Source organism: Chelon labrosus (assembly GCF_963514085.1).
Source record: "Chelon labrosus genome assembly, chromosome: 20".
Taxonomy (NCBI): Eukaryota; Metazoa; Chordata; class Actinopteri; order Mugiliformes; family Mugilidae; genus Chelon; species Chelon labrosus.
In genome coordinates, this window is record NC_140353.1 from 3963264 (window position 1) to 3988516 (window position 25253).

Genomic DNA, 25253 nt, shown 5'->3' on the forward strand with positions numbered 1-25253 from the left:
AAGAAGTGTACCATTATATAAACAGTTAGAAGTAAGTATGAATGTACTAAGTATGTTAATGAATAAATAGTGACAGAATGAGCATGAAATAATACAAGTAAACTAGCAGTAGTGCAAAATTGTTCATCCGTCACTCAGAGGTGAAAGCAATAGTAATTTAAAAATATATTTTCCACTATTTAAGTAATTCTTGGAACATTTTAAATCCAGAAATCATCTAAGTAAAAAAAATAAATAAATAAATAAAAATAAAAATCTGTAAACGTTTTTAATATCGGTGTAACGGACTGCGCGACCGTTAACTACTGCTTCCAAGATCTCGCGAGAATCACAGAGCACCATTAATGTAGTCACTGCGCCTTTAATGCGTTCCTCGTGAGTGTACAGGCGTCTGTCACGTGCCTGTCAAACCCCTGTCGCCTCGCGCAGCCGTCGTCAACACAACTGAGGAAGTAGCAAGAAGCTAACCCCGACTAACGACTACTATGTGTTAGGGATAATGAGGCGTTTGTTACCGGGTATCTCGCGTTAACAACGGTTACGTTAGCCCTTGTTGAGAAAGTAGCCGACAGCCGTTGCTCGGTTTTTTAGTGTAGGCTGAGCGAGAGGGAGCAATGTTTATGACCAGCAGCCGTTGGTTGCCAAGTTCTAAGCTAGCAGGCTAGCGATCAGCTGTTGTTTTGGTCGAAGAGTTAGCTGGCTAAAAAGCCCAAAACTGCATCGCATTGCTGCAGTTTGCGAAAGCGTGAGTTTTCAGAAGAGATTTCCTCAATGCCTGTCGAAACGCTGAACCTGAACCTGTCCGTCGGTTAATGGCGACATGTAAAGGTGTAGCACCCTGAAAGACTCATCAGCGGTCTGGTCAGTCGGCTGTTACCCGACAGGCGTCAACTCCTTGTGGGTTTGAGACACCAGAGCGACGTCTTAATCGAATCAGCAATATTTCTTCAAGATGCACGACGCGTATGAACCGGTGCCTATTCTGGAAAAGCTCCCTCTGCAGATTGACTGCCTTGCTGCGTGGGGTGAGTGGTTTATTACAGGTGTCCCTCAGATATTGTGTTACTGTTTGACATTGAAGTGGTCCCTCTGGGCGTTTACTGAACTGTAGTCTCAGATGTCACGGCTCAGATTCTGCCTGAAAATCCTTGATACTGTACTGTAACCTCCCTGCAGTGATCAATATGCATCCCTTGATTTAGCTTTGACTCTTGAGTTTCTTTCCCAACAGAGGACTGGCTGCTTGTCGGAACAAAGCCAGGACATCTTCTTCTCTACCGAATAAAGAAAGATGCAGGTAGGAAGAGCATGTGGGAGTCACCTCATTGCTTGTGTATTTTCAGACAGTCTAAGTTTTGATTAACCCATGTCCCGTCTTCTTAGGCACCAACCGCTTTGAGGTGACGCTTGAAAAATCCAACAAGAACTTCTCAAAGAAGATTCAGCAGGTAGACAGTTTTATAGAGTGAGATTTAGGGCTAACAACTGGATAAACCAAATACCCCAAGAGCAAGAAGCGTTAAAAGTCTCAACTCTAGATTCTGAGACTGCTTCCTGCACTGACTCATTGTGACTAGTAATAAAATAAATTAAATTTGGATCTTTATTGCGATTATGAATGGAATCTGAGCTCTAGCATGTTCCCATCCTTCGTGTGTTGTCGTTTCCATATCAACTCATGCTTGATTTTGGATTCGTGTGGACTTAACCTCCTTTAATTGTGTTTTTTTATTCTTTCTCCAGCTGTACGTTGTCTCACAGTACAAAATTCTTGTCAGTCTTCTGGGTAAGTTTCTGTCATTGACATGTTTTTGTATTTAGTTCATCCTAGCAGAAGCATTGTCTGTTGATGCACACAGCACCACAGCATTTATCCTCATTAATCTTTTGCGTACTCTGCTGCAGAGAACAACATCCACGTCCACGACCTCCTGACCTTCCAGCAGATCACCGTGGTGTCCAAAGCCAAAGGGGCCACACTCTTTGCATGTGACCTGCAGGTCAGTTCAGGGGTTGAAGCCCACGATTTCAGGCACAATACTACAATACTATTAAGAGAGCTGGGTCAGCCTTTCTGCCAATTCACCCAATTCTTTTATAACAACTCACTCATGTCCCAGGCTAACACCATTTATAGTGAGCTGGTGCCTTCTTTGAGTCTTTGTTTAATGCATCCTCGATGCTAGTAGTATCGTACTGCAGTCATTACCATGCATCTATTGTTCCCAATTCTGAATCTATCCACTGAGAACAATTTTCATTTGTAGGAGCTACAACCATCCACTTGTATGTAAACGCAAGTGAACCAGCTTCTTAACGGAGAGCTTTTTTTATGACCAGGGAGTTTGAGTTTCATTTTTCTCCTCCAATTTGGCTTCAGGTTTGTACCTAGAATCAATTACTACAGCTTAACTACTCACTAGTGACAGGAGCCTTCAGTACAGATAGAAAAAATATAAAATGAAAGGCTCGCGATTCAAAGTTCAGTGTTTAAAAACTGGCAGAAGCAAGTACAGGGCTTATACTTTAAGATATTTGACTATCAGACATGAAGATCTCAGCGCCCTTCCTCAGACGGTATCAACACTAGCAACACTCCACAGATCTAATATGCTTCTGCCTTGCATCATCAAATAAACATTTTTTTTTTTAATTCAACTCCTACTTCAGCATTTGGCTTAAGAGTACTTAGCTTAAGAACGTGTCAAGTTAGGAAAATATGCCTAAAAATACCCCAAAATAATTCAGAGACTGTAAGTTTGGTTTGTAGAAAATGGCCAAAGCATAGTAAAGACTTAAATTAATCCCTTAAATTTTATTTCACAGTTGTATTTTTCAAGAAAAAATAAACAAACTTAACGCTATTTTCTGTAATGCACTCACATTTCCCTAATTTTAAGTCCTGAATTGTATATTTTTCCTCAGCAAACCGACTCTGGAGATGAAAAGCTGAGAATGTGTGTCGCTGTTAAAAAGAAACTCCAGATGTATTACTGGAAGGACAGAGAGTTTCATGAGCTGCAGGTAAAATTACATAACGGATGTGACTCGCTGCAGATTTTTATTTTTTATTTTTTTTCCAGTCCTATGACACATTTAGACGTCTTAATGTTTTCTTTTTGTCTCCCAGGGGGATTTTGCAGCGCCAGATATTCCAAAGTCCATGGCTTGGTGTGAAAACTCCATATGTGTTGGTTTCAAACGAGACTATTACCTCATTCGGGTACGTCGTGTTACAAGAAGGGCAACGCAGAGCTTTTACTTACCTGTAGTTTAAAGTGATGCTCCACCCACCCATTATGGCTTTTAAGTCTGTAGGTTTAAGGCTGAGTTGGTTATATAAGGTTTGAAGCGTAATCCTTAAAGATATTTGGATTTGCAGGTTGTTTTTTTTTCTCAGGTTGTTGTTTTTGCGTCTACTTGGTTTATCTGTGTCTTTAGAAAACAGTTTCAGTTTTCCTGAATCATCATATTTTCCAAAATCTGCCGAGCACGCAACGTGTGTCTCAGTCGTCTGCATTAAACAGGCGACCTTGTTCATCTCAACTTGTCGTGACTTGTACATAAACTGACTTGAATCCTTTGTATTTCGCTTTTCAAGCCTAAGTTTGAAGGACATTCACCTGGAAATTAACACATTTCTGAGTCAGACAGTTATATAACACAATCTTGTCTTCTTCTTTTTTTTTTGCCTTCTCCTTGTGTTTATTTTGGGCTTATTCCTTTGCACTTCTTCCTGATCTTCCTACCACATTATCAGCTAGAATTTGGCAGTGTATTACTTATTTAGTTTGCCTTTTCTTAATAGTGTTTTGTTGTCTGTGAAAAGCACTTATATATGAACGTAGTTACAGATAATCTTTACGTTGCTGGGATATTATAAATCTCGTGACTACCGTCTCTCCTGTCATGTAGATGGACGGCCGTGGCTCTATCAAGGAGCTCTTCCCCACTGGGAAGCAGTTAGAGCCTCTGGTTGCCCCTCTGGCTGATGGCAAGGTGGCTGTTGGGCAGGACGACCTGACTGTGGTACTTAACGAAGAGGGTGTTTGCACCCAGAAGTGTGCCCTGAACTGGACAGATATCCCTATAGCCATGGGTAAGAAAAACACAGGATTTTTTTTTTTTTTTCCCTCTTCTAATATTTATTTTTCTGCACTCAGAATGTAAACAGATATTCTGCTGTTACATATCCACTGATATGACACAAGAAAATACTACAAGCCCAGTTCTGTTTATTCTTGACATATTTGCGAGAGTTTGCTTGCGTCTGATATTAACAGGGACTGACAGCAGAGTCAAAAGGACGCAACGAGAGCCAAAAATCCTCCCCCTGCTCCATGTGAGCTTGTCTTCCAGATAACCCAGAAGGTGTTTTGTTTTTTTTAGCAAAGTGTGTCACTCTTGGTGTAACGTGCTCCATTTTAGTTGTGGCTCTCATTTCACACTTTCTAAACAATTCAACCTCAGAAAATCCACCTGTTTGCAGAAACTAAGCACAGCCATTTTAGCCAGATTTCAGCAGCTTATACTTTATTTTTTGATCACATGCACTCGTGACTCTTCTTCTCTGGCAACCTTGTCAGGGCGAAACAAGGAAACACCTCAAAGGGAAACAGGTTGTCAGTAATTTGACGCACGCAGGGACAAAAACAAGCCACAATGGAGAGCGGAGATATAGTAGCTAGAATTTATTTTCACATGGAGGTTTTTGTTTTGCGCACACTGTCTGAAATGCCATCAGAATATGATGTATTGCCATGCAAGCTCCAAACATACGAGGATTTTGTCTGGGTGTTTGATGCAATAAATAATAGTGAAGGGAAAAAGGAGTCACTTCATTTGGTATTTACAGTAGGTGAAAACGTGCATGAATGTGCAAAAGAGAGCCAGGAAATGTACAAATATACACATAGTACAACACTGGATTAAGTTTCCAACTGGAATTTGTTCTGCTCTAAATGTGAGCACAATCCTAAATGAACCTCCTTCCTCTTTGGTAAGCGTTTTGCATAAAAGCTTCAGTTTCTGTCTTGACAATAGCGCACTGTGACTTTATCTATGAGCATGGTTTTGTTTTTGAGACGTGTCATGTGTGTGAGCCGTTCTCCCGTCAGCTACAGTGCAGTCATCTCTCTTCTTGTCACACTGATTGAGCAGGTTTGCTCTCAAACACCTGACTAAGTGCTTGGCTCACTTACGGCCTTCGGTCTGGCAGTTATTGTCATCCAGCTGCTCCGTCTTTTCTCTTCCTCAATCTTTCCTTCCCTTGTGCAAAGTCTTTCTTTCCTCTCTGTCTGAGCTGCGATCCTGTTTTCCACATGTCAGAAGATGAAGCTCAGTTTTGGATTCATTCATTTTTTTTTTTATTTTTTTTTTATCCCATGACAGTGACACCATAGGTCTGGTTCAAAAAAGGGAACTTTGTGACAGGAGTGATGCAGAAGAGCTCTCACGTTGTTTTAAAGAAAGCTTCCCGGTTCGACGGAATGCAGAAATGAAAAAGATGAAGGGGAAATTAAGCCTCCGAGCAGTGGTTTCACTACAGTTTGCAATTTCCTCATGTTGATATAGTTAACATATTTGCTTTGGCGTGCGTCTGCAGAGGATGAGCGCCGGGTTTAGAATATTTCGACCAGAGGAGACGGCCGGGGCTTTTTCTATTGGCCATCGTATAAAGTCTAAAGTCTTTGCTAAATCGCCGTCTCAGGCTGGATTTCCTGCATCATTGCCCCGAGTAATTTAAACCTCAATCACAGCAGAGGCATTAGTGAACCTTCCCCCCACTCCCACGCTCTCCAAGGGCATCATGTCAGGCACAAAAGTCCCCCCAACACCCGCAGCGTCGATGAAATCTACAGAAAGCTTTATCACATGCTTTGCTCGATACAATCAAGGCTGCTGCGCCGTTACCACGTCTTCAATCTGTGTCACACGTTCGATGCGTGTTGCTGGATAGCGTTTAAAGTCTTCAGTTCTAAGTGCGGAGCGGAAAGTTTATGTTTTTATTACGAACACCTGTGAGTGTTGCACACCTGGAGCTCACATGACTAATAACGATCCACTACTCACCTGCAATTAGAGGAAGATGTCGGAGATTAACCTGAGTGGTATCTCGATTAATAGCCCTCTAACTAACCTAAGAAGCAAGAAGGTTCTGGGTTCTAATCCATCGGCCGACTGGGGCCTTTCTGTGTGGAGTTTGCATGTTCTCCCTGTGTCTGTGTGGGTTCTCTCCAGGTACTCCAGCTTCCTCCCACCGTCCAAAGACATGCTCACTAGGTTCATTGGTGATTCTAAATTGGCCGTAGGTGTGTGAATGGTTGTCTGTCTCTCTGTGATAGCCCTGTGATAGACTGGTGACCTGTCCAGGGTGTACCCCGCCCTTCGCCAGATCACAGCTGAGGTAGGCTCCAGCCCCCACGGCCCTTCACAGGACGAGCGGTTACAGAAGAGGAATGAATGAATGATGCTCTTTGCTTCTTTCTCCACCAAACGTTGAGCCGTTTGTTTTCTAGGAGCTGCGATTGAATTAAAAGCCTTACGATGCCACCGAAAACCTGATTTATTTCATATTTCAAAGACAAAAATCAAAAGCTTAGATTAACCTAACTGCATAAATGTGCACACGCTTCAATGACGAAATTATTTACATCACGATCTAAAAAACCTGCATATTTAACAAGGATGTTCCCACTTTTTATACCCACTGTACTTGGTGATTTGCAGAAGATGTTGCAGAATCCTCTCATATGTCAAACTGTCTTCGTTTTGATTTTAAATTGATTTGCACAAGAATGCAGAAACACTCAATTCTGAAAAACACTCTTCTCAACGTCCCCAGAGCACCAGCCTCCTTACATCATAGCAGTTCTCCCCCGGTACGTGGAGATCCGGACCTTCGAGCCGAGGCTGCTGGTGCAGAGCGTGGAGCTGCAGAGGCCGCGCTTCATCTCCTCGGCAGGGTGAGACGGCCTGTCCTCCGCGGACGTTTTGTTGACGTTCAGTAATTGTTCCATCTGTTTCTCTTACCACTCCGTCCTTCTGCGCTTCATTACAGCCGTAACAGCCATTAGCATCTGTTCAGCAAAGTGTTTGTTGAGTTCTTGTCGGAAAAAATAAAACGACTAATGAGGACACGGTGATGACTCCCAGGCTCTGAACACCAACTCACCGTATTAGTCCAAATACTGACGCTGCTGTCTGGTTGTTTTGAGGTAGCTGGCGTAGCTGTTGTGCTACTGTGCAGTTGCAGGCTGTTTCATATTTATTTAAATGCGCAACTTACTGGGTCTGTTTAATCAATTTCAGTCATTTTCATTATTCCTAGCAGCCTAATTCATCCAAGATCACATTAAGGACAGTTTACTCAACTGCCTTGCTTTTGCATAATTCGAGTTTTTCCTCATTCATTCAGAAAAAAAACTGAATTGAATGATTGCCAGAAAAGAAAAAAGCCCGTAAGTGATGTGTGATGAGACAAATATGTTGTCTTTGCAGCTGTTAAGTAATTAAACTACTACATAAATTAATAAAACTATTGAATATATATATGCACAGCAGCCATGTGGAGTTAAATTAATATTTTCCCATTAATCACCTTTTGTTACTCTCCATGGAAGCTACCTGAGTTTCAGTTATAACCTGAGCTTCGTGCGAGTCTCTAAAATAACTAACGTCGGGGTGGAGATCAATAATTAAATAATAACCTAGGGTATTACTTTACAGCGTGCTCCAACAATTTGCGTCATATCCCCGAGTTGGGACGCACACAAAACAAACAGCTGTCTGGGGTTCAGATGCCGCTGTAGGTGTCTGATAGAGTTAGGAGCTGTTAAAACATTTCAACTGCGCCCCAAGTGTCGTCAGACTTTATTTGCATACAGGCCACAACCTCGCTGTTTGTTCTCCTTCGTTGTCTCCCCTTCATTTATGAAGTTGTAATAGACAGATTTGTCGATTTATGACGAGTTGTCAGCATAATAACAGGAAAAGGATCGTGCTAAAATGCAAAAATGCTCCTATTCATGGCTCTTTTATTTAAACCTCATTTGTAGCTTTCATCAGTTCTCCTGGGCTTCCATTTCTCCTAGTACTGTTGGTGCATCCTCAGAAAGAAAACAACACTTCTGTTTGTCTCTAATTGTGTTTTTCTGCTCTTGTTTTTTCACAGGCAGAATATCGTTTATGTTGCCAGCAACCACTTTGTGTGGCGCCTGGTGCCCGTGTCGATAGCCACCCAGATCCGACAGCTTCTCCAGGACAAGCAGTTCGAACTGGCTCTTCAGCTGGCGGTGAGCAGCGGCACCACTCCCTCCACTGTTCAAACATTCAATTTGGGCTTTAGCTGCGAGGACCGAACATAGAAATCACTTATCTTAAGTGGAACTATGTAATCAGTAAAATGATCTCAGCTCTGTACTTTATGGTAGGCAGTCTAGTAATCCAGCTATCCAGAGGCATTTCCAAGAATTAAAAAAAGGCCATTCGTGTGGTGTCCTTGGAAACTCACATGCTGACAACGAAACAAGAGACATTTATCTGTGGCATGATGAGTTGTTGTTTCTTTTTTTCTCCTTTCTCTTCTTTTTCTTCCTGCCAGAAGATGAAGGATGATTCAGACGGTGATAAGAAGCAGCAGATACATCACATCCAGAATCTATACGCCTTCAATTTGTTTTGCCAGAAGAGATTTGACGACTCCATGCAGGTGTTTGCCAAACTTGGCACAGGTGGGGCTCGAGTTGCATCAGCACATACAATTTAACTTTAGCTGTGAAGTTTGTTCTGAAGTTTATTCTCCCTACTTTTCTTTCTTTTCTCCTGACCTCATAAGGCATCTGTTGCACAGTTTGCTTACATATGAATATCGATGACGTTAGTCCCCCATTATGACAGTTTCCTGACAGTTACACCTTCTTTGGAGCATGTAAGTGTTGTGTTGAAAACCGTCCTCCACACACATTTTCCTTTAAAACCGTCTCCTCCTGACCCACTGCAGATCCCACACACGTGATTGGACTCTACCCAGACCTGCTTCCATCGGACTACCGCAAACAGCTGCACTACCCCAACCCTCTGCCTACGCTGTCTGGGGCAGAGCTGGAAAAGGCTCACCTTGCTCTGATTGATTACCTCACCCAGGTCTGTGTGTGTGTGTGTGTGTGTGTGTGTGTGTGTGTGTGTGTGTGTGTGTGTGGTATCTTACATACAAATTTCAGTTTTAAGTTTGCTCCCTGTTATGGAGAGAATACCATTGTGTACCCCGCCTCTTGAGGGTGGAAGTTCCTTTTTAAGATCGAGGTACAGGGGGAAAAGAAACATCAGCACAATGTTAATACTGTGCATCTTTGTCGAATGCCCCTTACAGAAACGCAGCCACCTCGTGAAACAGCTGAATGACTCTGATCCGTCTACGACGTCTCCACTCATGGAGGGAACGCCCACCATCAAAAGCCGCAAAAAACTCCTGCAGATCATTGACACCACGCTGCTGAAATGTTACCTGCACGTAAGTTCACATCGTTTCAAATGCTTTTACTGCTCTTAATCGTTGTTTATCATAATTGTTCCCTCGTGTGTTCACGGCATAAACAGAGGAAGTTTAGCAAATATTGCCGTGGGTCGACCACTTGTGCTGTACTTTGTGATTCACCACGAGCCTAATTGTAATGTTTATGTTTCAAGGCACAAGTTAAATCAGCTTTCACAAACTTGGCTGTCTTCATCGTCCACATAAGTCAGTGATTCTAAATTTACCCCCCAAAAAATCCTCGTGTCAGCCCTCATCTACAGCTGAACGGTAACTCACGTTGGAATGAGGGGTGAGATCAGAGTTAGAAGCAGCCAAAATAAGTTTCTTCACTGATTTGTTGGGCCCTGTGTGGAGAGGAAAACAACCTGGATGAACCTGAAAGTCTTTCTGCCGCCCGTGTAAGTTAAAACGAAACAGCTCACGCTCATTTGGGAATCCAGCAAAAATACCACCACATGTTTCTGTTTGGTCGGGCTCCATCTGATCAAGATAACTCCCAAGAGTAGACCCTGATCACACGTAAGAAAAGGCTGTCAGCGCCGCTCTCAATCGGGGGTGATGCTCCAAGCTCGCTATCAGCACGATAAATTCGGTGGTAGGAGCTTAAGAAGTCATGGACGGTAAATCCTGACGGTAACTGTATCAGTCGCTCCCGGTGGTCGGTACCTCATACTTGAGTTCATCTTACCGAAAGTTTTCTCCTATCATAGCTGCAACTTTCTGAATCTCATTAACACTACATGGTCTCTTGTTGCCACATCGCTGGCGGTCCCTTTTCAGTTTGCATGACCTGTAACGAATGAAGTCACCTGCCAATTGTTTTGGATGAAAAGATAAGGGGCCGATTCATGCCGGGAAGCGTACCGCGTTCTTTAATCTCCCTTCATCTCCTGCTCATTCAGACCAACGTGGCCCTCGTGTCCCCCCTCCTACGCCTGGAGAACAACCACTGCCACATCGAGGAGAGCGAGTACGTCCTGAAGAAGGCTCACAAGTACAGCGAGCTCATTATTCTCTACGAAAAGAAGGGCCTGCACCAGAAAGGTGAGTCTCGGGCTGCTGGGGAGAAAAAAAAAATAAAAAAATCTTATTTGCATAAATCAAATCATTATCGCTTGATGTTTTGTGAATAGTAAAATATTCAGAGAGGTGCTTGTTACGTCTCGCCTGAGCTACAGAAGAGAACTTTGTGAGATCACATCCCTTAGTAATAAATCCAAATCCAAATATTTTATTTAAAGTGTTATCTTCAAACTGAATTGTGTTTCTTTGCTAAAACAAATTGAATTCCTTTTTATTATGTGTTTTTGGCTAATCATTTATGGTGCAATAATTCATTTGAAGGAGGCTTTTTTTTCCCCGCATGAATGATTAATAGCTATAAGCAGCCAAATATAAATTAAACAAAAGTGGAAACCCGTAGTCATCATTTAATTACATGCACAGTTCACTAGGTACGCTGGTGAATCAAAGAAAAAGCTTTTTAATTTAACAGTCATGCGCTAAATCCTCCTTCATGACTGTTTTTATGTTTGGTTTATGTTTAAACAGCATCAGAAAAGTGGTGAATCAGCTGGATGATCATTGTGGAGGATGTAGCTTGTGGTGCCGTTAAACTATATTGACTTAAATACTACAGTGTTTCTGTTATCTAGCCTCTATCACTGACTACAATGGGGTTGTCAAAATAACAGAACACAACACAATACAGTTCAGTAGTTCTACAAACCACAGCCTCTTACATGAGCTGGGATTTAATCATCATGCAGCAGACAACCGATATGTCAGTCAGCTGAATAATGAGTGATACCACAGTTCAAGCTATCTGACAGAGCGTGTTTTATCTGCTCCAGCTCTCTGCATGAACACATAAAAATACAACACAATGAGACATGTGTTCCCAATAACTCTTAACTCTTGAATTCTGGATTTCGTAATTAATTGTCCAATCAGTTGACCATAGAAATCTCCACGTTCGCTGCCAGTTCAAAAACAAGAGCCACGATTGTTCCATTATGTGTAAATTCAAGAGGATATCGCAACGCGTTTGTACCGAGGCTGTAGTCGGAGGGCTGCGCGGTTTTATCTCGGCGGAGGTTTCCCTGCATGCGCTCGAGCCGCCGGCCTCGTAAATCAGAGCTGCCTTGATGTTTTCGGTCCCTGGCAGCGCTCTGCGGCAGATTCTGGGCAGTGGTCGCCGTGCGTGCGGCTGGTTTTAATTCGCCCGCTGCAATTTGTGCTTGTGATGTCATGCTGCCGAAGTCGGCCTCTCTCCGCGTCCGCCGATTCAAACCAGCTGCTCCTGGCCACCGCTTAACACTGCGCACATGTTTCCTCCAGTCGCTGTAGATGAAGGAATTATGTAATGCAGCGTAAAGAGAGAAGGGTAGATGACATGTTGCTGCTTTACATCACTAATCTAACACATGTTCTTCATTCTCCTCCTCATCATCTTCTCCTTCTCCCTGTTTGCCCTCTCAGCTCTGCAGGTGCTGCTGGACCAGTCCACCAAGGCCAACTCTCCTCTCAAGGGCCACGAGCGAACGGTGCAGTACCTCCAAAGGCTGGGTAAGAACCAGCCAACTCAGACGTGGCATTTCTGCTCGATATGTTAGATTTGTTGAGGCGGATTTAGGAAAGGCACAGACTAAATGTCAGGGGTTGTGTCTCTGCGAATCTTTAGCCCTACTCGCACAGGATTAGTTTTATCCGGGGACATCATGTGATTCAGAATCGACCCCACTATGTCTTTGTTCTGTGTGGCACATTTGCGTGAGATACTTTATGCTTCACTCCACACACTTTTTGACAGTTTTAGTTACTTTGCAAATTCGGATCGATGTTAAAAAAATCTATTTTTAAAGAATAAAACATGATGTGATGAGACTATTGAACGACCTGTCAGCATTTAAATCAGCCCCGCCTGTACCGATGAACACATTAACGCTTGATTTAATGATTTAATCCGTCTAGATGGGTGAATGGGTCGACGGCATCTCGACTTTGCACCCTAACATCTGTCCAAACTTTGATTTACAGCACATACTTCGTGATTCTTAAAGTGACAAGAGGCAGAAAAAAAGCCGCAAATTAAACTTGAGTCTTGAAAAAGTAAAAACACATCCCCAAATCATAGAGATGACGGTTTGGACCAGGATTAAGATCACAGACGACCTACGCAGTTATTACAAATTAGAAGAGGTCCCCAGGTAAAACTAGTCCCATGCGAATAGGGCCTTCGTCTGTGTGCATCAGCGATTCCAAGATGAACTCCTGTCCCTACTGAGTTGTTTATTTGCATCAGACAGATGCCACCTTCAAATAAAACTCATGGTTACAGCATGGCAAGTTGTGTCTAGTGTTGACATCAGCTGTAAGTCGCGAATACAACGCTGCTGGGCAAATGTAGGTGTCTAGAAGCCACCGAGGTTTAGCAAGCTAACGTCCCGGTAGCTTAATGTGTGATTAATATGTCTGCTGGGAACACAAACATGTGACAAATAAAATTAATTATATTTTTTTAATTGAATTAAATGAAAAAAAATGACATTTACTGTGTTGTACATTCAATTTATCCCATACTAACATATTAACACACACAGGAGTGGAGAATCTGGGCTTCATCTTTGAGTTTTCTCCCTGGGTGCTGAAGCTCTGCCCTGAGGATGGCCTGAGGGTAGGCACACACTTCTACACAAATGTCACCCAAGAATATTTACAAATATTTATAGCTGTTTAATTGTGAAAGTTTTTTTTTGTTTTGTTTTACTTTCTACCTGTTCAGATCTTCACTGAAGACCTGACAGAGGTGGAGACTCTGCCCAGAGACAAGGTGCTGCAGTTCCTGAAGGAGGGCTTCGAGGAGCTCGCCATCCCGTATTTGGAGCACATCATTTATATTTGGGACGAGAAGGGCCCAGAGTTTCACAATGTCCTCATCCAGCTCTACCTGGGGAGAGTCCAAGGCCTCATGAAGGAGTACCTCAACGCGCTGCCAGAAGGTACGAGCGAGAGAAAACCTGGAAGTCATAAAGCGACTCATTTTTATGCTGCTTTAAAACTGCAAAAATCAGATTATGTTTTGAGGCTTATTTCTTATTTTCAGCCTGATCCAAAGATGTGTAGCATCAGAGCCGTGAGGCAACGTGACCCTGGAGCTTTGATATCGTCTGAAAACCGACTCACTGCCAAAAGAACAATTTACTTTTTAAATTTATTTTAGGATTACATCACAGCACATGGGTTCACTTTGCCTCTTAAGTCAGAGAGTTGTCTCTCTTTTCTTTGCAAATCGATCCTCCGACGGGATTTATTATCACATCCATCCATCTCTTACTCTTTTTAATGCTCTTCCAGGGACAGCGCATCAGATTGGGCTCCCCGGCCAACGCAGTAACATTTTATGGGATACTCGCGAACGTGAATCCCGATTGTGGAATAAAAACGACTAATAAAATAAATAAATCTGTCCTAGCTTCAGATTGAAGCGTATCGCGGTGCACGCCCTGTGAAATGAAGATATTGTTTTCTCTTAGAGATTGTCGCGATTCTCCACAGTGAGGTTTGGCTTCATGCAGTTTAAATATACACTCACTTGCCAAAGCATTAGGTACACCAGTGAAAACAGACAGTCCTGCACTAAATCCTCCTCCATGACTGTTGTGATGTTCGGTTTATGTGAGGGAGCATCAGGAAGCTAAGATATAGTGCAGAGAGTACATTAGTTTTGACATGTGTACCTAATAAACTGGCTGGTGAGTGTATTTTAAGAGAAAAGCATTTGATAACACATTCTAAACTCAACATAGAGGATGTAACTTTAATTATTCAGTAATTTCATTAAAAAAGAAAAAAAAAGACTGAATCCGTAAAGGTTGGATTTTAATTATCGATGGGTTTTTATTCTTTTTGATACAGAGCGTACTTGATTATTTTCTTTCTTCATGTATTAATAATGTGTCTCCCTCATCAACAAAACTCTTCAGCTCCTAAATTATACAACAGAACAGAACAGGAAGAGGAGAGAGTATTGAGCCTGATTCTTACTTGTTTGTTTTGCCTTTAAAATTCTGTTCATGGACCGTCGTTCCAGCTCTATACATACTTTAATAAATAAAAAGCTCTCTGTTGCTGCAGGGGTTCCAGCTGTTGCAGCGGGGAAGGAGGGCGGCGAACTGGGCGAGTTCAGGAACAAGCTGCTGTCTTTCCTGGATATTTCTACCAACTACGAACCGGCGAGACTCATCAGTGACTTTCCCTTCGACGGTAGGAGCTGACTTCACGCTTCACGGACGTGTGTGCGCGGCGGACAAACTCTTACTTTTCTCAACTGTTTGTCTAGCAAATACAAACAAGGATGTGGGAGTTTGACCGCGTGATCAGAGAACACACCTCATGAACGTACTGTAATCAGTGTTGGTTTAAAATAACGGCGAGAGAGCTGTTGATTCAACCGTGCTTTCATTTTGTAATACTATTCTTTGCAAAGTAACTGGAGAAAAAAATTGTTTAATTAAATCCAGTTTAACAGCACCACAAACTTAATTTGGCGTTCACTAATGAACCTAATAAACAGTCTAGTGAGTATGTCCTTGCTTGCAGAGGTATTTGCACACCTCTGAATTTTCTACATTTCTGCAAAGAAATTACTCAAAAGGAACTTAATCAAACAAATGAAACAGAAATATTATACTTGGGCATTTATTTATTAAAAAAAAACTAATCATTTATACATGAGTGAGTTGTGTCCAGTATCTGGTGTGACCTTTGACCCTGTCTTCCGTCTCCCAGGCCTGCTGGAGGAGCGGGCGCTGCTTCTGGGCCGCATGGGTAAACACGAGCAGGCGCTCTTCATCTACGTGCACATCCTGAAGGACACCCGCATGGCTGAAGAGTGAGTTCTCCTGCAAACATTACCGCGTTTGAGATTAACACCAACAACCAGCTGGAAAAGCTCGCCAGGCTTATTTGACTGATGTTGGGCTATTAATTTGTGACACTAAAAGAGTCTAAAGTGTATTTGTGGAAGTAGTAAGCTCCTTTCTTTCCCTTAAACCATATTTAATCACAAGTTTTTTTCTACAGCAAAATAAATAAAGGCGCCGCAGCGTTATGAGATGTCTGATGCTTTTCTCTGTGCTCTGTTTCCAGATACTGTCACCGGCATTACAACAGCTCTGTTGAAGGAAATAAAGACGTAAGTAGCGTTCATTTTAGATTCTTTGCCTTCGTGTTTGTTTTGTCCGCTCAGATTTCATCATAGTTCTCTTGTGTTTATTTTTTTATGACCTCTTATTTCACCTTGTGTGCTCTGTTGCTTTGCGATAAGTGCCTTCGTGTTTGCGGAAAGCCCTGCACAAATATAATGGGTTATTTATGGCTGAGGGGGGCGGCTTTACAAACACAAATACCTGTCTACCTGAGCTGAGATGACAGCAGCACTGAAAATAAAATAATTATTACTGTTTAAGCAAGGAAAACAAAGAAATAAGATCCTTGAGTGGACACTGATTGTTTAATGGTGTTATTTAAAGTTTATTGCTTTTAGGAAATACTTTTATTTGCTTTCTTGGCATTAGTTTAGCAGAACTTAGCTTAGCATAAGGAGTTCAAGTGTAAATAGGCGTACACCTGAGGATACACACACACGAGGCAACCAGAGACCATGAAATGTTAATTCATTGAGTTTTAGCGATGATTCACCGTAGTAGGTGTGTTCCAGGCTGAACTAATATTAACTTAAACTTCCCCGAATGTTTACTACCGCAAGGAAACACCGTACACAACTTTGATTCCTACCAAACAATTCCCCACACTGATGGTGAGCTTTGGGCGTCAGGTGAATCCAGAAGGAGCTACCTCCGTCCAAACACTAGCAATATTTCAGATTTGCTTGTGTCACTTGAAAACATTTAGGGTGGAGAATATGCAAGAGGGTTACCTAGGCAACCAGAGCCTTGAACGTCTTACTAGAGGCCAACTGTCGGCTACAAAGAGATGGGCAATGACTTAAAAGTTTTTATCTGTGGACGAGGCTTCACCAATATCCACCTAGTAATTAACGCGTTGTATCTCCTCCTTGTTCCTGTCACGCAAAACCTTAAGTAATAATAAATATATATAGGAATGAAAAAAGGCAAGTTGTCGTTTGCACACTTCAGATTTTGTTGCACCCAAACAAACGAGATGTAATCTGTTAATTTCCCCACTGAGTCTGAGTCTCTGTTCTAAAAAGCTTATTTTATATTCATTGTACATAAGATAAGATAAGATAATTCTTTATTTATCCCACAGTTATCTTTTCTGCAAATATTATACTATACGTTGTTTTATTTATTTACATAGTTTTTGTACTTTTGTTAATTTGTTTATTGTCCTACGTGCTATTACGTGGTCCAGATAACAATCTGAATGAAGCGCAGCATTAACGTCTCTATTTGTGCTCTGCAGGTTTATCTGTCTCTGCTGCGAATGTACCTGTCGCCCCCTGACGTCCACTGCCTGGGGCCCATCAAGATGGAGCTGTCCGAGCCTCAGGCCAACCTCCAGGCGGCCCTGCAGGTCCTGGAGCTGCACCACAGCAAGCTCAACACCACCAAGGTACACAACAATTGACCTGAAGTCTGTCCCCACCCCACCAGGGTGACATAAGAGGTGACCTCCAGTCTGAAAAAAATAGTTCAGCTTTCTTCTCAGTAATCCACAAATCTTCAAACTGCTTATTGAGTCGTTATTTCCTGATTCAGTCCGGCGCAGAGTCTGCTTGTTTAGGCTGACGTGGTTAAATGATGACATGCACCCACACAAAACAAGTCTTTTGGTGCTTGTGAGAATAAAGCAGCGACGAGACGAGAGGTTTTCGCTGTCGGGGGCAATCAGGCTGCTTCCTTTGTGACAAGAGAAGATCCAGAAAACCAGAAAAAGACGTCCTGCTGGGTGCTGATCTCCCTCGAGAGGCGTCGTGAATACCTTTGATGAAATTCCTTTCATATATCAGATACCTGCGCACAAATATAGCAAAGAGTTAATTGAATAAAAGGTGCTGAAAACTGGCTCATGACCTACTTCGCTTGTCAAACTTTTACGCGGTCAAGTGAAGAAGCTACTGTGAGGAGTACTGCCTTTCCACCTCGGCGTCGGTGTAAATATTTTAACACGTAAAAGAAGCTGTTTTATCTGATCTGAGCCACATTATGGTTGTAAAACAGCACGGACCCTCTCTGTGTGTGTGTGTGTGTGTGTGTGTCTGGATGTGATTGTGTGTGAAAGGCGCCGCTGATCCGTGTCGGGCCACAGTCGTGTCAAATTAAGGGTCCCTCGAGGGGAACGCCGCAGGTTTTACGAGCATGTTTGGGTTCAGATCCCACAGGCGGCGGCGCTCCATCTTGTGTCTCTGTGCTCCCTCATTGACTTTAACGGCAGCCTGCTTTCATTGCCTCCTCTGGCCGTGCTCCCAGACTCTGCCTCAACCGAGCGACAACACAAGAATGTACAGTTGTCTCCAGCTTAGTATAGTTAAGGTATTTTTATTTTTTTGGAGGTGAGAACATAATCATGTTTTTTAACTGTAGTGCTCGTGCGTACAAACAAGTGTACCGTCAAGGAGAGAATGTGTGCGGCATTATCAGGTTTCACCTCCCGCTACAGGACTATAAGCAGATTTAAACCCATCTTTGAGTTTAGAGCAGCCATTAAACTTCAGGATGCTTTAACAGTTAAGATTTTATGCTCATTTTTGAGATGAGAATCAGTCCTTGACGAGACAAAGGTGGCACAAGACGTCCTTAAAGTAGAAGTTTTGTCTGTACTGTCTGCAAACATTTCATTCACGTTCCCCAAACTGACAAATTTGCCTTGGCCTCACTTTTGTAAATCAGCTTGTTGCACCTCAAGGCTGCTGTTCATTCCTGTTTTTTTGTAGTTGCTTAAAAACCTTGTGATTCTGTAAAAATTTTGAGTTTTAATGACTGATATTGTTTGGCGTGTTATATGAGCAGTGCTTGTCCGTAGGTGTGTCAGTAGCTATTTTAGTTTTTTAACAGTAATAAATCAACTTGTTTGGACGTTTGACCAGTAGTTAAAGCTATTCAGGAGCTGTTTAAGCTTTCAGGACGTTTCAGCACTCCTCTAAGAGGCTTCATCAGTTTGAACTGACTAGTGGGGAGTCTAATCAATCCACTTCCATTAAATTTTAATTTGTAAAGCGTCAATAACAGTTGATGCTTTGCAGAACCCAGAGCGTGAAGCCTCCATAGCAAGTAGTGGTGGCTGGGTAAACACTGTGCTCATGCATTTACTGTTAGGGGATAAACAAGAGCACAGGGGCGTAAAACTGTCAGTGACAATAGTAGCAGGTAATGTATGAATATACACTGGTCATGCATAACATTATGACCACTGACGGGAGAAGTGAATAACATTTAAACCATCTTGTGACAATTTAATGTTCTGCTGGGAAACTCCTGGACCTGGCATTCATTCGTGTGGATGTTACCTAGACATGTAGCACCCACCTAGACCAGACCAGGCACCCCCACCCCATAGCAATGACACTCCTTGATGGCAGCAGCCATCCCCAGCAGGATGCAGCCACAAAAACGCTTTAGGAACAACAAAAAAAAAAAAAAACACAGCACAAGGTGTTGACCTGGCCTCCAAATCCCAAAATGATCAAGTATCTGTGGGATGATCCACAAAAGCCCCCCTACTAACAACATTCTGTTGCCAGACACCACAGGACACCCTCAGAAGGCCCATGTCCATTCTCTGATGAGTCACAACTGTTTTGGAGGCACAAGGTGGTCATAATGTTATGCCTGGTAGGTGTAAGAGGTGTCGTATGTTGGTTGTGCATTCAGGCATTCAGACTATAAGCCGTGAAGACAGGACACCTCCACATTAAAGAAAACACACACAGAGAGAAGATGGAGGAACGGGAGGTGGAGTTGGAGGGAGGGACACACAGCTAACACTAACGCATTGAGAAGGAAGTAGAGGACAGGTGCATCATGGGAAGTCCCCCAGCAGCCTACACCTATAGCAAGCCCAACCTTAAAAAGACTTAAGACTGTGTTGTAAGTGGCTGTGCAGTGACTCAGCCCTCTTATCATACAGTCACCGTTGTTCAACATTCATTAGCTCCAACTCCAACACGAGCCGATTCAGTTTCACTCGCCGTTGTTTGAAGCGAGAGACTCTACTCGTCTGATTAGCTGCCGTCTAGTCTTATAGCGGCGTACACACCAGCACACAGGTGTAAGAGGACCATGGTTGTTAGAGGACCATTAACCGTGCAGAAAAGACACCACTCAGGTTGATCTGAATAACATCCTCTGACTGCGCGTGAGTCCTGGGCGGTTAATAGATTACGATCATGTGAGTTTCAAGCATGCGCCAACCACAGGAAACTCTCAACAAGTCTAGCTGCACTCGTTTTGGCCTTGTCCTAAATAAATGTCACTTCTGTTCCTCAGGATATAAGCAGGAAACACTCACTGTATTCTGTCTGTTTGGGTGTAACATGGCAATTTGTGCTAATTCAAGTAAATTAAATCACGTAAGAGGAGAACAAGAGCACTGGGCCTCCACTGTGTTCAGTTCTCCTGAGTGATTGAGTCATTCTGGTGCATTTTCCATTTTTGGGATCATGCAACAGTAAGAATTATCAAGCGAGACTGATTATTAGATTTCCGAGGGAGTGTAATTTAATTTAATATACGAGCATAATACTATTAACAAGTTCAGAGTAATGAGTCTAATGAATGTGGAAATGACTCTTCTACGAGTCGCTGGCATCGCTGCGCCGCTGCTGCTGGAGAAGATGCTCATTTAAAATCCGACAAAGTTCTGCAAAGAGCCGCTGCAGCGTTGTTTGTTGACTTAACGTCGTTTGGATAGCGGTGTTTGACCTGCCAATGTTCCTCCAGGCCATCAATCTTCTCCCGGCAAACACTCAGATCAGAGAGATCCGGGTTTTCCTGGAGAGCGTCCTGGAGGAGAAGGCTCAGAGGAAACGCTGCAACCAGGTGCTGAAGAGTCTGCTGCAGGCCGAGTTCCTCAGGGTGAGTGTCGATTACAACAAGTCTAAATAAACACTTTCAGTTTGTTCTGTCCTCTTTATTAAAAACATATCTGCTACTTTAGTCATCATTTATTTCGAATTAATCTGAGAGAGACTAAACGTTCTTCAAGACGATTTGAATCAATGTGATCAGAGACTGACATGGACGTTGAATAACATGTACGGTGTGTAGCATGTCCCAAACCAAGCCTGTGGAAATTTAACGGATAAAAGAATAAGTCTGGTTTCCCACCTTTACTGACAACACTGAGTTGAGTCAACAGAAGAAGATGGAGCGAGACGGAGCCTCGTTTTTAACGTTGCTGCCCGTCATCTTTTCAAACGCTTGTTCAAACAACTGCTTGTTTTACTACCTCCACGTCGCCTCATGTTTGTGCAGAGATGATGGATTTATTCCACCCATCAGATCAAGAGTTTACATGGTTATTAGGAGCTAATATTTTCCTACTTAACCGATTATCAAAGATTTGACCCAACCCTCTCAATCTTATTAATCAGTTAGGTCTGATCAGGTCCATCTGCTCTGATTGAGGACGGTATACTGGCTACACATCACAAGCTTTCTCGCAAAATTGGATAAATGGATAATAAGCTCCTCCTTTTCCATAGCACCCAAAGTACAACTCAAGTCTATGTGCTCTTATTCTGATGTTTCCTTCAAGACACTTTTCTTCCTTTTTAATTTTGGATTATTTTAGTTGTAAGAGATCTGAAGATCTACAGAGCAGATGTAAAGGAAGGGTTTTTCTGCTGTATATCTGAACAGATGTTCTCAAAAGGTTGATTTACATCTGTTGGTGGACAGCAGTTTACACTCACAAGTCATATTAGTGCTAATTTTAGCTTATACAACTTGTAATATAGCAAACAGATAAACTCCCTCAGAAAACAAGATGTTAAAAGTTGTTTCACACATTGTCTGCTCTTGTCTGTTTTCAGGTGCAGGAGGAACGCATCTTCCACCAACAGGTTAAATGTGTCATCACGGAAGAAAAGACCTGCAGAGTCTGCAAGAAGAAAATAGGGAACAGGTAACTCAGACTTTGAGGCTCGTTTAGGGTCCTGCAGGACATCGACGGCGTAGGCTGGAGCAAACCATTTATACTTGTGCGCTCGTCAGTCTGGCCAAAACAATCAATTGCGAAGATGGAGAAGCATCCGGAAAGACTAAAACACGCTACTGCCAAGCAGACCAGTCACAGCTCTTTCAATCTGCGTCGCCGTGACGTCTAAACCGCCTGTCAGGCCTTAAATACGTCGGCCTAAATCAAAGCTAAAGCAAAGACAACTGGACTCGTTGAGTTTTCTTGCAGACGTTTCACCTGAGTAGCTTCTTCCGTTCTGAATGACTGCTGGGAAGTTTAGGTTTTTTATTGGGAACATCTGCGGATGGTGTCCACCTGAAACTTGCACCTGTTCACACCTTGAGTCTGGAGCTTCTGTCCATTTATAGGTCATTAGGAGCGCCATTGACAGAGAGAGAAACAGGATCAAAACAAATTCCTGCAATGACAGCAGAGTATCTGGTTGTTAACAAGACCCTAATTATGTTTGTTTCAGGTGAACAGCACCTACAGATGTTCCTAATAAAAAACGAAACTCCCCACCAGTCATTTAGACCTGAAGACAGACCTGTCCAGTTGACTGTCTCATCGTTTGTCCTTTTTGTCTTTAGTGTATAGTGTTATTTTGTTAACATGCTTTCTTTCTGGACATTAATCCTCCCCAGTGTAGGATTATAACAGTGTTGCAGCTCTATTGATTTGAGCAACGTCTTATTTTTGTTCATTGTTAGTTCACTCATACATTTTTAATTGTTTATCTGCTCCGATGCCTTCGGTAATAATCCGACGCTCTCTTGTTTGTTTCTCTTCCAGCGCGTTCGCCAGGTACCCCAACGGCGTGGTCGTGCACTACTTCTGCTGCAAAGACCGCAACGTCTGTCCCACGGAGCAGTAACGCCGAGGCGAGCGCGATTACCCTCCCCGCGGACGCTTCTGCTTGGACATTTTGAACTGGACATACACGGGGGGGGCTGGCGGCGCTCAGAGTCACGGACCTCACCGGGCGCTGACATTTCCCCCCCGACCCGAGTTAACCTTCGCCGCCCGCGCTCGTCTCCACGGAGCAGAACGGGACCTCCTCCTGAAAGCAAAGGCCGCGACTCCTCTTTCTCTGTGCATGAAGAAACCGGAGGAATGTCTGAGCGACGAAGAGAAACGGGGACTCTGACATTTGAAAAGCATGCGTCGCTGTAACGCTAGACGGGACTCGCTGCCCCGCGGTAACACACGGGGAGAAAAACGGACTCCACAACAGACGTTAGCGCTCACCGGGGGACGGTTACGAGCTCATCGTGTTGTTTTTATTGTTTCTTCCCGGCCTCTCACCGCCGCCTCCCTCTCCTCCTGTAACACTGTGTAGTTCCTCACGCTGCTTGATATGCCATATAGACTCTGCAGGAGTAACTGTTAAATGCCTTCTGTGACTCTGAAGATTGTACCGACCGAGCACAACCGCTTCCGTCTTACAGCATGTTTGTGTGTTTTATTTAAAGCCTTGATGCAGCTCCTCCAGCTAATGTTCACAGCTCCTCCTCTAATGAATGCATCCACTCTTTTAATGCGTTTACTTTTGTCTCAAGTGAGACCGGGTAACTTTTGAGCAATTGGCAACTTACAGAATAATCCCAGAAACTTCTTCTCCTCTTTAAGGTACGAAGACACTTAGTCGGCTTTAAAGGGCGAAGGCTTGTGTCCGAGCCAAAAAGCTTGCACCTGAACACACCAAAGAGATCGCTGGGCACCTCACACTCTGCGTTAAAAGGAAATAATTCATGATAGCAGCTATGGGGCAGTCGTCCATATTCATCTTTCAAAAGGGAAACGCAAAGAGCTACTGTTAGTTGTGTTTAGCTTATTCTAGTTTCCTCCGGTTCTCTGAGATGAACAGCCAATCAGAGTGATCCCTCTGAGGCAGGACATGCCAGAAAACTTGAAACGTCGGCTCAGTGTGTGTATCAGCCCTTAATAATATCATTGTGTAGCTGATGAGGTGCACAATTCCCCAGTTGCATCTTCTGTGTCCTCAGAGAAGAATTTCTGTGGCCCAAATTTTATGAATTAATGCTGTTAGACATCCCTGTTACAGTAAACTTAGCCTTACATGAGCTAACAGTAGCCAAGGAAACAGTTACTAATGAATTCAGCTTGTTATTTTGTAGTGGCGTCTTTTGTTCTGTCCAAAGTTACCCGGTCTCTCTCTAAGACACGTCGCAGCACTTTAAAAGCGGATGCTTGTCCCGATTTATTTATTGTCAAGTGTGACGAGAACCCGAAGCAGTGACTCTAACGAGGTGCGGTGATGATGATGATTGAGCATTTTTAACGGCAATATTGTTCTAAAAACGTGGCTGTTTCTGTTCGACTCAAACAAGAAGACGCTGGACTCCCCCGGCGTTGATGTGTGTGTTGACGAATGTGCGCTTTTTAGAAATGTCCAGAGCGTCATTGCTGTGGTTGAAGCAAATCTGAATAATTAGGAGAACTCACTCTTTTCTTCCTCTGCTCTCGAAGGTTTGCACACGCTTCTTTGCCAAGACTGTTGGAGAACCTGTTATTTTTTAGCATTTGTACCGTTGCGTGTTTGCTGTATAAAGAGCGTCGATGGCGAAATTTCTCACTGTTTGATTGTGAAAGGCGACGCAGCAGGTAGCATCTGTTTTGTCTGGCTTTAATCAGTAATAAACGAGCATTTCCACTCATGTCTGAGTCCGTGTGAGGGCCGCTCGGTCTGGAGGCTGGTATTCACCGAGCGGCAGTTTATTTGACGTAATGTTTTCACTGAAAATATACCATGAAATTTATAAGATTGTTTTTTGAACAAGGTACAGATGTAAGGAACCCTAACCCTGGCACTATTAGACTTCCATAGAATGAGCCAATGAATAAAAAGAGTTTTATCAGAACCAGATTTAACTTTAGAACCTGTGCACACACATATACAGAACAGACTGTGAGCATATTAAATATATTAAGTCATTCTTGTAAAATTTTAGATATTGAAGCACTTCCTGTTCCCATGAAAAATAATAATAATAAAAAGAGAACACTCCTTATCTTATCGTGAGTAGTTCAACATCCCAGAGCTCATCTTGAAGTCCTTTCCCAGATTAGGCCCATTATCCTCGGGGCTGAGGCGCTGGAGAATACCGACACTGTTACTCGTGCTGTTAATGGACTTCCCCACTCCGAGCCGAGCCAGCTGGAGTAACAGAATCACAACAAGCCCGATTACTCAGCAACGCGATTCGACTCACACGGTGAAGTCTGCCAAATGCTCTCTACATCGGGGCCTGGGACGGCTCCCGATGACTCCCTCTCTTGGGCACCGAGACAGGATCGAGTCTCAGAACGAGGCCCAGCCCCGACAGAGTGTGTTCAAGCTGATCATCTCTGGAAACAGATGGGAGATCTCCATCGTGATTGTACTCTAGTCCCTGGTGACTTTGAAAAAAAACAAAAAAAAAAACACAAGCATCCCCTGAGGCTCAGAAAACACTGAATAATTCATCAAGCTCTAAATTAATGTAGCTCTCTTTAGGACTCTGTGTGGTTTTACTGTACTGTACTGGGATGC

The 25253-nt window shown here is 43.1% G+C and overlaps 1 protein-coding gene across 2 annotated transcripts; it reads left to right on the forward strand.

The window, feature by feature from the left end:
• Positions 1–436: 436 nt before the first annotated feature.
• On the forward strand, positions 437–24629 carry vps39 (VPS39 subunit of HOPS complex). 2 transcript variants are annotated; one of them, XM_084569211.1, is made up of 24 exons: positions 437–1025; positions 1232–1297; positions 1384–1448; positions 1744–1786; positions 1906–2000; positions 2926–3024; positions 3131–3223; positions 3916–4099; positions 6845–6965; positions 8174–8294; positions 8603–8732; positions 9002–9144; positions 9371–9511; positions 10438–10579; positions 12017–12103; positions 13138–13211; positions 13320–13536; positions 14672–14800; positions 15326–15428; positions 15686–15731; positions 16985–17134; positions 20461–20595; positions 21555–21646; positions 22493–24629. In XM_084569211.1, exons 1-24 carry the CDS (start codon positions 953–955, stop codon positions 22572–22574), a joined length of 2631 nt encoding a protein of 876 aa, XP_084425337.1. In that variant the 5' UTR covers positions 437–952; the 3' UTR covers positions 22575–24629. The 2 variants fall into 2 exon arrangements, with proteins under 2 accessions (XP_084425337.1, XP_084425338.1); XM_084569212.1 differs by having other exon boundaries at positions 8606–8732.
• Positions 24630–25253: the final 624 nt, after the last annotated feature.